Source organism: Chlorocebus sabaeus, chromosome 13 (assembly GCF_047675955.1).
Source record: "Chlorocebus sabaeus isolate Y175 chromosome 13, mChlSab1.0.hap1, whole genome shotgun sequence".
Lineage (NCBI taxonomy): Eukaryota > Metazoa > Chordata > Mammalia > Primates > Cercopithecidae > Chlorocebus > Chlorocebus sabaeus.
The window spans coordinates 74,920,352-74,933,647 of NC_132916.1; the positions used below are offsets into that span (position 1 = coordinate 74,920,352).

Here is a 13,296-nt window from a genome sequence, read left to right on the forward strand (position 1 = left end):
AAGTGGCAGTTTCCCCTGCTCTCTCTCTCTCATGCCACAAAGGAAAGACTTCCCTTGTTTCCCCTTTGCCTTCTGCCGTGATTGTATTTCTTTATAGCAGTGTGAGAAGGGACTAAAACAGGAAATTGGCATCACAGAGGCAGAAAGTGGGGCGCCACTATAAAGATAACCTGAAAATGTGAAAGCAACTTTTGAACTGGTTAACAGGCAGAGTTTGGAATAGTTTGGAGGGATTAGAAGAAGACATGGGAGGAAGGAAGATGTGGGAAAGTTTGAAACTTCCTAGAGTCTTGTTGAATCGTTTTGACCAAAATGCTGATAGTGGTATGGACAATGAAATCCAGGCAGAGGTGGTCTCAGATGCAGATGAATAACTTATTGGGAAATGGAGCAAAGCTCACTCTTGATATGCTTTAGCAAAGAGACTGGCAGCATTTTGCACCTGCTCTAGAGATCTGTGGAACTTTGAACTTGAGAGGGATGATTTAGGATCTCTGGCAGAAGAAATTTCTAAGCAACAATGCATTCAAGAGGTGACCTGAAAGTGTAGTTATATGTATTCCCAAATAATATAGCTTGAAACTGGAACTTATGTTTAAAACAGAAGCAGAGCATAGAAGTTTGGAAAATTTGTACCCTGACCTTTTGATAGAAAAGAAAACCGCATTTTCTTGGGAGAAATTTAAGCCAGCTTCAGAAATTTGCATAAGTGATGAGGAGCTGAATGTTAATCACCAAGGCAATGCGGAAATATCTTCAGGGCATGTCAGAGATCTTCAAGGCAGATCCTCCTATCACAGGCCCAGAGGCCTAGGAGAGATAAATGGTTTCATGGGCTAGGTCCAGGGCCTCATTGCTCTGTGAAGCCCTGGGACCTGGTGCCCTGAATGCCATTTGCTCCAGCTCCAGCTGTGGCTAAAAAGGGTCAAGGTACAACTTGGGTCGTTGCTTCAGGGGCTGCAAGTCCCAAGCCTTGGAAGCTTCCATGTGGTGTTGAGCACAGGAGTCAAAAATTGAGGCTTAGGAACCACCGCCTAGATTTCAGAGGATGTATGTAAATGCCTGGATGTCCAGGCAGAAGTCTGTTGCAGGGGCAGAGCCCTCATCGGGAACATCTGCAAGGACAATGCAGAAGGGAGATGTGGGGTTGGAGCCCCACACAGAGTCCCCACTGGGGCACTGCCTGGTGGAGCTGTGAGAAAAGAGCCACCATGCTCCAGATTCCATAATGGTACATCCACTGACAGCTTGCACTGTGTGTCTGGAAAAGCCACGGGCACTCAATGCGAGTAAACAAAAGAGCTGCCCAAGGCTATGGGAGTCCACCCCTTGCATCAGCATTCCCTGGATGTGAGACATGTGAGACATGGAGTCAAATGAGATTATTTTGGAGCTTTAAGATTTAATGACTGCCCTGTTGGCTTTCTGACTTGCATGAGGCCTATGGTCTCTTTGTTTGGGGTAATTTCTTCTATTTGGAATGGCAACATTTACTTCATGCCTGTACAGCCATTGTGTCTTGGATGTAACTAACTTGCTTTCGATTTTACTGGCTCATAGGTGGAAGGGACATGCCTTGTCTCAGATGAGATTTTGGACTTGGACTTTTGGGTTAATGCTGGAATGAGTTAAGATTGTGGAGGATTGTTGGGAAGGCATGATTGGTTTTGAAATGTGAATGGGACTTGAGATTTGAGAGGGGCCAGGGTTGAAATGACATGGTTTGGCTTTGTGTCCCCATCCAAATCTCATCTCAAATTTTAGTCCCTAGGTGTTGAGGAAGGGACCTAGTGGGAGGTGATTAGATCATGGGAGCAGTTTCCCCCATGCTGTTCTCATGATAGGTGAGTGAGTTCTCATGAAATCTGATGGTTTCATAAGTGGCAGTTTCCCCTGCTCTTTTGCCACTGTGGGAAGATGTCCCTTGCTTCCCCTTCACCCTTTGCCATGATTATGTTTCTTTATAGCAGTGTTAGAAATACCTAATACAAGGCTTAATTCATCCTGTTATTTCTTTTATCTTATTCTTGCTCACTTCTTGTCTTTCCCATTTGAAGAGTTTAAATTTCTAGCTGATTTTATGTGGAAAACTTTATATCCTTTTGCTCTTTTATAGCTTAGACTCATTATTCTATGAAATACTTTATGATGGAAAGCAACAATAATTACACATACATTCATAAGGAGGGTGACCACAGTTTTGTTAATGGATATTATTGACCTTATTACCATATAAGGATGATGAGCATTCTGTTGTTCTTATTGTTACAGCAGCACATTAAATCATTGTTTTGAGATAACAGTTCAGATATTGTTTTGATCTTGATCTCCACTAAACTGTGTATTAAAAAGATTTCCAAAACCTAAATACCAATAACGCTTTTTTATCCTACTACAAATCACATACCAGATTAGATATTCTTTCGGTTTTGATCTTGATCTCCACCACATTGTGTATAGATTTCCCAAACCTAAAGACTGATAACACTTTTTTACCCTGCTACAGATCACATACTGATTGTAATGTGATTTCATACTAATACTGAATATACATACTAACAATATTTCTGGATTGTTGAACCTTTAGCATTCTTTGAACTCTTACAGATTAGTGTATTTACCTGTATTTGCTAGTTTGTATGTAGCTCATTGTTGTAGTAATCCCCTTCAATCCTACTGACAGAACCATCCCTTAGATGTCTGCACATGTATTAGGCCCTACCTCCTATGTAAAGTCTTCATTTATAGAAAGAGAAAGTATATTTGGGTGATCTTGTTTTCTTCTGTCTCAATGCCTCCTTCTTTTCTTGTTTTTGTCCTGGTACCTTCTATAGTTAACTCTTAAATCATTATCAATAAGTTTAGTTGATCATTTCAACTTTATACATTTGAATTTTTTTTCTTCTAATATGTAATTTTTGTATATGCATGCATCTGGCATGATATAATCCTCAAATTCATTCTCTTTAAAATGATTAGTTTCAGTCAACCTGAATGTGTAGTTTTTACTTGGACTGTAAAATGAATTTGAGAACCAATAAATCTGAACATTTAATTATTCCTTCAGTACAGCAATGTGATATATTAAAGATATTCTGCTTTAAGAGCACATATTGAAACTAAATGTGGACTTCAGAGACATTACTTTCTCTAATGCTGAAAATCATAATTAAGGGTTTATATATGCACAGAAATCTTTGTATATTCAGAGATTGTATCTATGAAATATTATAAGAAAATAATGTTTAGAACTTATTACACTCTAATGGAATTATCTAAAATTGAACTTGAGTGGCTACTAGAGGAAGTCAGATGCTATGGGATACTGTACATACCTGTGACTTGCTGTTCTTAGAACAGACATATTCCTAGGGTAGAGGCAGAGAACCATTTAGTCCCATACGTGATGATCAGAACTTACCTCTTCCCATTTTCCTTATGTAAACAAGTGGCTACTTCCCGAATTGAGATCATCTAGTCTAAAAAATGTGAACGTTGTTTAGTGCATTGTTTGTGGAAAAAGAAAAAATATATTCTTTGGGCTGTCTAAAAAACATCAAGAAAACTCTGACACTTAGGGAAAAAAGATCAGAACCAGAATGAGAAAGACCTTTCGTTATTGACTAGAGTTATTGTTTTCCCTCCTAAGTTTCATGGAACACACTGAAGAGTATTTGAAACTGCCTGATGTGGTTTATCCTCTCCAGTCTGACATGGCACCATTCCATAATTTAATAATGACATGAGCAAGGCGATTATAAGCTGACCCATAAGGGACCAACGTAAGCTGATCTCTTTGCTCTGCAGATGACATAAATAGAAAGCTTTGAACAAGAGTAGAAAGACACACTGTCACTTGTCTTTTTCCCCTGAAAAAGCTGGGTCACATTCTGCTCAGCCAACATTTTCCCAGAGGAATTCGATTTAACTTCCACTTTTCACGCAGTAAGAAGTAACACCATAGACCTGTAGGGAAGGTGATGACCACCTGGGAGGAATTTGGATAACTGTCACTCCAGTGTTTCCATGTGACCTGACTCTCATTCTCAATTTAGTTACATCTTGACCTGAAAATACATCCACAATATGCCTGTCTTCATTTGACATACATTAATTCATAATGGGCATGCCTATCCTTATTCTTCTCCCACCCTATGCAGCCTCTTCCTGATTTCCCTTGCAATCTACTAATAGAGCCTTTCTTTAGATGTCTATACATGTATTTAGACTCTGTTTCCCTCTGTAGGGACTTTATTTGCAGAGAGAGAAAATATATTTGAGTCCCTGAGATATATACAAAGATATCTACCCCAAAGCAGCTTAGGCAGTTCTTCACTTCTTTGGCCAGATTGTCTGACTGTTCACATATCTGGCAACTTCTATACGACCCCTCATATAGTAAAGGAATTAATATTCCCCACTTTCCCTTAGCTTGTCTCCCCTCCTCCCTCTATCAAACGACTGATTTTTATGCATGAGATAATAGACAAGCCTTGGGTGACCTGTTTTTTTCTTTCTTTCTTTCTTTCTTCCCTCCCCCTCTTTTTCCCTTGCGGTAAAATAGTGCTGAAGAAAGAGGGCACTAGTGTACAGCCCAGATCGCATCTTTGCACCGTCTGGATTAGAGCTGAGGCGTCTGCAAGCGGAGGGTGGCCACGGTTCTCTGGCCCCGGGACCATAGCACTGTCTACCCCGACTCAGGTACTCAGGTACGTCTCAAGTCCATGTCCTCCAAACAGACTCAGGTGAGCGGACACTTCTTCGGGTGAAACCAACCCGCAACGGCAGACAAAGTCCCAGTCTATCAGATTTCCCTCCGGGTCCCAGGCGCATTCTCGCTTATGTATTTCTTTTCGTCCTATATCCTCAGGAAGGGTCGGGATCCATGGGTGCCTGGGTTGTCTTTCCCCTTTTTCTGCCTCCCCTCCTGTGCCCCCCTCGCCCGCTCCCATAGCCACCTTTTCGTCGACTCTCACCTTGAGAAAGGGAGCAGGGGAGGAACGGGAGAGGGAGCCAACTTCAACCCCCCGCAGGCGGCTGAGATTTGGCGCCTCTGTCCTCAAGCGGGTGGGTTTGGATATATATTCCTGCAGAAGCGGTGCAAGGTGACGAGAATGAGGGCGGAGGGGCGGTGGGGACTCGAGTGGAGGGGTGTGTGTGTGTGTGTGTGTGTGTGTGTGTGTGTGTGTGTGTGTGTGTGTGTATGGGTAAAGAACACAGAGGAGGGAGGTTGAAAGAGCAAAGCGGGTCAGGGAATTGCAACTCACTGGTCAAAGCGTCCCTTGCAGGCCCTGCCAGGGAATAGCTGGCTGGACCGAGCACTGTCCAGGGTCCTGAAGGCGGCACGTCTCAGGCTGCTGCGGCGAGAGCAACCCGGAAGCTCCCCTCCGTTCCCTTTCTAGCAACTATGCAAACCCCAAAGGTCCGGATTTAGGAGAGCGCAGGACCCCCTCTAACCCGTCCACCCACCGCGGGAAACAAGTTACCTTATCTGCACCCCTTCCTCTTGAACATACACAGCAAGCCTGATTTCTTAGGGGGGAAACATACCAAACTCCTCCATACGGAGACTTTACCAGGCGTTGCCTTAGTAACTAATATGGATTTTCTTCAAGCTGGCAAATTAAATTTACAGTTGATTGTATGTCAGGATTTCTTCAACCCCTCAAAATTAAAGTAAAAGGTGCATCCCTTGTTTACGTTTATTTTAAAGTCGCACTTCCACCTTTACAATCAGTTTCCAAATTTTCTTCTGGAAAAAAAGTTGATCTTTTCCAATCCGGAAAGTTCTCTTGGGTTGAAGGACCTAGCTCCTCCCCTCCTCTCTGCTCACCTTCCCCACCACCCTCCAAGTAAGAAGGCATGATAGGTTTTAGGGGACCAGGAACAGACTTAAGGCTGGAGGAGCGGGCGAGTTGGCGGGGCTCTGCGCCTCCCGGACCGGTGAGGACGGAGGGGATAGGACACCCCGCCTTCCTCAGTGACCACAGCTGCGTTCCAAGCTGTTCCTGCAGCCGATATCAGGATGTGCCGAAATGAAACGGGCAAGGCAACTGTTAACATCACGGACCCCAGAGTTTTAACACAGGTCCTCTGATGACAAGGCCGTGATTTTTCTCTGTCTTTTGTCAGCAGCATCCAGCTCACCGCTGCCAACACGACTTCTACTGTACTCTTGATCAATTTACCTTGATGCACCGGTGAAGAACGGGGATTCGAATTTCCCTACAAACGCCTCCAGCTTGTAGAGGCGGTCGTGGAGGACCTAGAGGAGGAGACGAAGGGGAAGGAGGCGGTGGTGGAGGAGGCAAAGGCCTTGGACGACCATTGTTGGTGAGGGGCATCACTCTGGGAGAGGCGGCGCTGGGCATCTCGGGGGTGAGCGCTGGGAGCCTGCAGCGGGACCAGCGTGAGAACGCGGCTGGCAGGCTGTGGACCGCGTCCTCACCACCATGGTCAGGCTCCTCTTGGTTTTTTTCCCAGCGATATTTTTGGAAGTGTCCCTTCTCCCCAGAAGCCCCGGCAGGAAAGTGTTGCTGGCGGGAGCGTCGTCTCAGCGCTCGGTGGCCAGAATGGACGGAGATGTCATCATTGGAGCCCTCTTCTCAGTCCATCACCAACCTCCGGCCGAGAAAGTGCCCGAGAGGAAGTGTGGGGAGATCAGGGAGCAGTATGGTATCCAGAGGGTGGAGGCCATGTTCCACACGTTGGATAAGATCAACGCGGACCCAGTCCTCCTGCCCAACATCACCCTGGGCAGTGAGATCCGGGACTCCTGCTGGCACTCTTCCGTGGCTCTGGAACAGAGCATTGAGTTCATTAGGGACTCTCTGATTTCCATTCGAGATGAGAAGGATGGGTTCAACCGGTGCCTGCCTGACGGCCAGTCCCTTCCCCCCGGCAGAACTAAGAAGCCCATTGCCGGAGTGATCGGTCCTGGCTCCAGCTCTGTAGCCATTCAAGTGCAGAACCTGCTCCAGCTCTTCGACATCCCGCAGATCGCTTATTCAGCCACAAGCATCGACCTGAGTGACAAAACTTTGTACAAATACTTCCTGAGGGTTGTCCCTTCTGACACTTTGCAGGCAAGGGCCATGCTTGACATAGTCAAACGTTACAATTGGACCTATGTCTCTGCAGTCCACACCGAAGGTAGGCATTATATTTGGGAAAGAAGGGTACTGAGAAAGCCAGGGCATTGCACTATGTGTCCCTGGGGTCATAGTATTGTTCCTGTTTATTTCTAGCACTGTGGAGAAAGGAGTTTACCGTTTTCAGTACTGCCCACCCATTTCCTTACAATTATAGTGTAGGAAAATTGTACCCCATAGAATATCTGAGGATAGTAGGAGCTGAAATGGTATCAAACTTTCCATGCAAAGTGTCCAGCAGTAGATTTGACTTGGATACTTGTTTGCCCTCATATTTTGAGTTTGTTTTTGGAAGGCTTATTTGTCCAAGGTGTTATATTGCCCTTCAGTGACCGACTATGACTTACCAGGTGTAAGGAGTTAATTCAGTGTGAGTGACTGGCAAAAAGAAGTTACTATTCCACAAATCGGACTTCAAGGCTTTATCTTTCTTGAACAGTTGAAGGTGTTTTGTCCTCTTGACCCCTTCTTACATATCGAAAACTTTCCTGTGAATATAGGATTAATGCAGTCATCTCCCTCAGTATATCAGAAACTTATATTTTTACTTTTGGAGTACCTTAGTTACAAAGAAAAAGTAAGTAATTTAAGTCATGTATTTTCTTCTTACTTGATAGACTAAAATTGTCCAGATTCCCTCACTCCCCCAAGAATTATCCTGTTTTATGAGAAATAACACTGGTGACCAGTTGGATTTGAGTTTTTGTTTCTAGTCTTTTTCTTCTAGCACAATGAACTTACATATTAGAATTAAAGTTAGATCAGTTATAAAGTACTAATGAATGGATAGCAGATATTAGGTTTATAATGTCTTTCTAAAATGCAATAAATTAACCTAAGATTAAAAGCTTTGATTTTTCCAGAAACTTATGGATGTGAATATTCAAAAATTTTTGTATATAAAGATTTTCTACACTCTCTTCAGCTTAGATTATATACATTTTTTAATAAAAGGGGATTTCTGAGCTCAGCTACTCTTAATTCTCCCAGTAGGTTTATGAAAAAACTGAGACCCTGGTTATAAATTAACATCTAGGACAATTCACATGTATAAGCTGGCGTAAGAAGACAATCTTGCTGGTATTTCTGCATTCATATTTCTTCAAGTCAAATGATTTTCAAGAAGCCATAGACATAGCTCCACGTTCTTTTAATATTTCCACAATGTTCAGTTAGTGGTGTGAGGTTTGATTATAGAAATTGGCAGCATCCATAGTGAAGTGATTATATCGTTATCATTAATGAAAACATATACTTTATAAAGGGAACAGAATTTTCAGAACAAACATAAATGATATAGAATTACACATTATATTTTCAGATTTTGCTTTTGGAAAAAATCTATCCGCTGTGATATAACTTTATAACAACTGACTTATGCTTCTGAAGCTTGATTTTTAATAATGAACTACATACTTCTTTTTGAATAAAAATTCATTACTTTTTAAAGACACAAGCTTAAGTTCAGATGTTAATTCCTTATATTTTAATATTTAACTTTACTACATGTTAATGTTTAGCATAGTTTCCTTTAGTGCTTGCTTACATGAAACATCCTGAAAGAACAAGTTAAAAATGTGTTAAATATCATCATTGGATAGATCCAAAGATGATGGCAAACAGAATGGCAAAATCTAGATTGAATGTGATTTATTTAAATATTTAATAATATTTCCCCCATTGAACTAGATAATTGATTATTGATATTAGAAGTATAAATTATTTCTTCAGGAAGAAGTAATATTTCATCATTTTTAAACAGTATTTTCATTTTCCATAATTTTATTATAAGATTATTTTATTTGGTGAGAGGTGGCTAATAGTGGGTTGCTTTCTGAGAAGTAGAATTATGTTTTTGGAAAATTAATTGAACTTGTTTTCACTAATTTTGCTGAGAAAGGACTAATATTACAATTTTACCCATGCCCATGTGTTAGTTTGGATTACTATGTTTCCTTTCTGCCTTCTGATTGGTGTGGTATGGCAAAGACAATGTCTCTGTACTATTCTAGTGATAGATTTCAGACTACATTGTGTTCACAGAACAGCATCATAGCAATATGTGGTGTTTATTTTATTACCAAGCAATTACATCATTCACCTTGCCATTCATATATAATACCTTGTTTCTTCTCAAAGGGAATTAGTTACTTCTCTTATTAAATGTAACATTTGTAAAAACTAAATTGCATTTATTTCCTTCTATCCGGAATGGAATTTTGTGTAAGCTCCCGCTGAAGATTCATTTTTCCTGAGGCTTTGCCCTCCTGCTTCTCAGGGCCCCATAGTGTACTGGCCTACAGGCACTTTCTTGGATCATTTAGTAATTTTCCTGCTTTCAGACTGATGGGGTTGCCTACTGGTGACAGTTCCCTGTCAAATAGCAGCGAACACCACATATCAGGGTTGTCTCTGTCATCTGAGCACTATTCAGCAAGGAAACCAGTTTGTCTGGATATTGGCAACGTAGGGCTTAGAATTTCTAGGGCCTCCCATGACCTTTACCTCTCCTTTCCAAATCAACCATTCCCTAATCAATTCATTATCATTGTTTCTTGTATTAGAAGTTAAACAAGTATAGTTAATACGAAAAGCACTGACTGGACTAGTGTACCTTCATTTCTGTAGTTAATTGTGAGATTACCTTGAAATCATATTGTTTTTGAATGGCACAGTTGATTTCATATTACTGTATTTTACATTTAAGCTAAACTTGGAGATATTTTCTCTTTTGTTTTGTATTTTAACCAGTACAGTTTAGTTTTTACATTCTTTTACATTCTTTTCAATCTTTTATTGTATTATTTGTACTACACTTGAAACATGACAATTATCAATTTTCATAAAATAAAAGAAAATCAGTACACATAAAGTTACCTGCAATGCAATAGACTCTCCAGAAATTGTTCATGATTGGCTCTGGAGGGAAATGTTAAGATGGATCTGTCAAGAGGGAAGCAAGATATTGGAGTAATGGAGCCTTATCCACAAATACAATTTGAATGTGCTTTGGAGCAAGCTGCCCACCTGGAATGCGAGTCTTTAAATATGCTAAGTGTATAAGACAGAAATAGCCTACCGCTGATAAGAATATCTCAGCCAAGTACATTGTATTTTGCTCTTCTGATAAGATGTAGATTCCCTATCAAAAAGCAAATTTATCATTTCAAACGATTTTTGACAACAGTACTTAAAAATAACTGTAGTTAATAAAATTCGAAGCATTGAACAAGTCCAATAAAAATGTTCTTTGAGTTTGTAGCGATAAGATTTTTTTTGAGTGGATAAATTTTCATTTGTTACATTTATTTATTTATTTATTATTATTTATTTTGTCTCAGATACTTAGATAAGTTTTGATATAGTAATGAATTTAGTGATGCTACTTCCCTTATTAAAATATCCACTTTAAGGTAAACTTTTCTTTCCAGTTAGATTTTCATGTTGGTGCAATATTTTTTTTACATTTGCTTACATTTTATATAAAATTGTCCTTTTTGAGCTTCTTTCCAAGATCTGATTTTTTGCTTTTGAAGTACTTTTATAGTTGATATAAAACAATTAAAAAGTCTAATGACATCAGAAAAAAGTCCTCCTAAGTCATAAATACATACTTTGGTTAATGCAATTACCTTTAATAATTTCATATCTACTAAATATCATATTTCCTATGTAACAGCAACTTTCTCTATATCTTTCTTGTCTTGATTGAAGCAACTTACTTCAAAGGAAATTATCTTAATACATTGCTCTTTTGATCATATAGTAAGAAATAGGACTGTCTTGAAAGGTTATTCAGACCAACTAATAAAAGATGCTTAGAACATCACATTACATGCTTGCCCACGTTCAAAGCTTTCTAATTGTGATTAGGGTTTCTAATTAGAGTAGGAGTATACAGGAGTTAAATTGAGAACAGAATTTCACCTGACTTTTAGTCAGTTCTTCTATATAATGACCTAAAACATATTTCTTGAAGTTTCCACCAATCCTTCATTGAAGACTAGCAGTCATCCAAAACACTCAAGCTTCTTTTCCACGTGACATTTATCATCAATGAATAATCTCTCTTTTATAGTATGCCTCTCCAGTTCCTTCACTCATGCATTTCATTTTTTACTTCACTTACCATTATAGCTGACTAGAGTAGATCTTACATCAATTAACATCCCAAGGTCTTTTCAAAAGTGCTGCTATTAAGCCATATCTCCTTCCTTTTATGCTTGAACAGTTATTAATTTTATTACTGTTACCATTAGATTCAAGAGGAGGACTTGAATTTTTTCCCTTTAAATGTAAAATTATTAGCTTCAATCTGCCTTTCTAACATCAGTAAGTTCTGGGATTTTGATTATTTAATTTATCTTAGTATTCCAGCTTTGTGTCTCCAGGATTTAATTGTATACATTAAAACCTAAATAAGATAAGGGTCAAAAATAAAGTCTCAGACTCTTTCATGAGCAAACTACCTGGCTAATTCTGGTGTTCACTCAGTCTATTATGATTTCCTCCTGTACAGTGCTTTTCCTCCTCATACTATACTACCTTGCAAATGTATAAATGGCTATATGTCGTTTAAATGAAAAGTCATCACAACAGATGACTTTAAGTAAAGATTTACTGCATAAAAACTTTAAATAACAATTTTGAAAACTTAATTTCAGTTACTAAGTAGTTTTTACTTTGAGGGGAGTGCAGTTTAAATACATGTAAAGTAACTAAAAGCAATCACAGTATAGGCATTTATAAACATGAGTTTATTCAATTGTAGGGAACTGAAAGAATGTAATGGTGGTGCAATTATCTAGAGAAAACCTGGACAAACGGGAATTTTGGTTAGAGTTTTGTTTGGAATTATAGCATTTGTAAAAGAAGCAGTATTGAAAGTGCTCTCATGGTGTGAAAAAAGAAAAGCAAATTTGCTTATCTGGAGAAAATAGTCTGGGCTAAGAACTAATAATAAAGACAGAAGTAGGTCCTAATATTCTGTGATTACATCAGTCTTTATAGACATGAAGGACGAGTAATGGAGAATCTTGAAGTGTGTGACAAAGACTTTTGGTTTCAAGAAAGATACATCCAAGCAAAGTTAGACATGTGAACTTTGGCCAAGAGAACATATATTATTGGCAAGAGTGGGTGAGTGGACAAAAGAAAAGCCAGATATTGTTACGAGATACTTTATTTGTAATTAAAAAAAAAGTGTTCATATCCAAGTAAAACCTTGTTTACCCATAACCTTGATTCTCTAGCTGTCTACTTTATACTTGAGAGTTGGTCTCTTTAAACACCAACATTTACATTTAAAACATTTTATGAGGTGATCTTTGCAAACACTACTGTAAAGTTCCCTAACTTCTTTTAAAGACAGTGCTCATTATAATGGACACTTGCCTTGAATATACCAAGTTATCATGAACATAAATTGTTACCTTGTGCTGGGATATGGTGGTAATCTTGGGGCCTATTAAAAAAATATAAGGCCATTTATTACTACTCAAAATGGCCACAAATTGCTATATTTAAAAATTTTTGTCTTTATTTTTTCTTTTATATCTTGGATGGATTTATTAAACTCATTTTTAAAGACACTAATCAGTATTTAGCAAACAGCTATTATGTGCACAGAATTAGAGTGAAGTCCAAAAATGAAAAAAATGACACTTTCATTATTCTGAGTAAGCTTGAACTCTTTGTGATTCCTTTGCCACAAAATCACCCTACAACTACATTTATCTTGCTGCAAATTTTGTAAGAAGCTCTCCTTCGTAGGATAGGTGGTGGTGGCAGCTTCCATTTTATGTTTCTACCTTGTGGCTTGGCAGTAGCCATCCTTCTCCGAGTATTAAAATTTTTGCCTTTATGATATAGGGAGCTAATGTACAATAACTCCTTTGTGGATTTTCAATAACTGGGCAGTGACTGGAGTGATGGGTTCATAAAGAGACTTACCAAAAGTCGTGTTTTCAGCATACCCTTTTATAAGAACACAGAGGGCTGGGGAACTACATCCAGAAAAGAATAGTTTGGTGAACACCTACAACCACTAAAAAAACTCATGGCACATGCTGTTCTGATATATGTTGGAAGCAGCATGTCAGTAGGAGAAGGCTGTCAATTTTCAGAGAAGCTGTAGTTGAAAACC

The 13,296-nt window shown here is 39.3% G+C and overlaps 1 protein-coding gene across 2 annotated transcripts in view; it reads left to right on the plus strand.

Moving 5' to 3' along the window:
• Nucleotides 1–4,616: 4,616 nt before the first annotated feature.
• The window catches only part of GRM1 (glutamate metabotropic receptor 1), a 442,031-nt gene continuing 433,351 nt past the window's right edge, over nucleotides 4,617–13,296 (plus strand). For both annotated transcript variants that reach the window (XM_008006735.3, XM_038002286.2), the window contains exons 1-2: nucleotides 4,617–4,709; nucleotides 6,136–7,152. In XM_008006735.3, coding sequence (XP_008004926.2) covers nucleotides 6,453–7,152 — 700 coding nt within the window. In that variant the 5' untranslated portion in view covers nucleotides 4,617–4,709; nucleotides 6,136–6,452. The remainder of the gene's footprint in view (nucleotides 4,710–6,135; nucleotides 7,153–13,296) is intronic.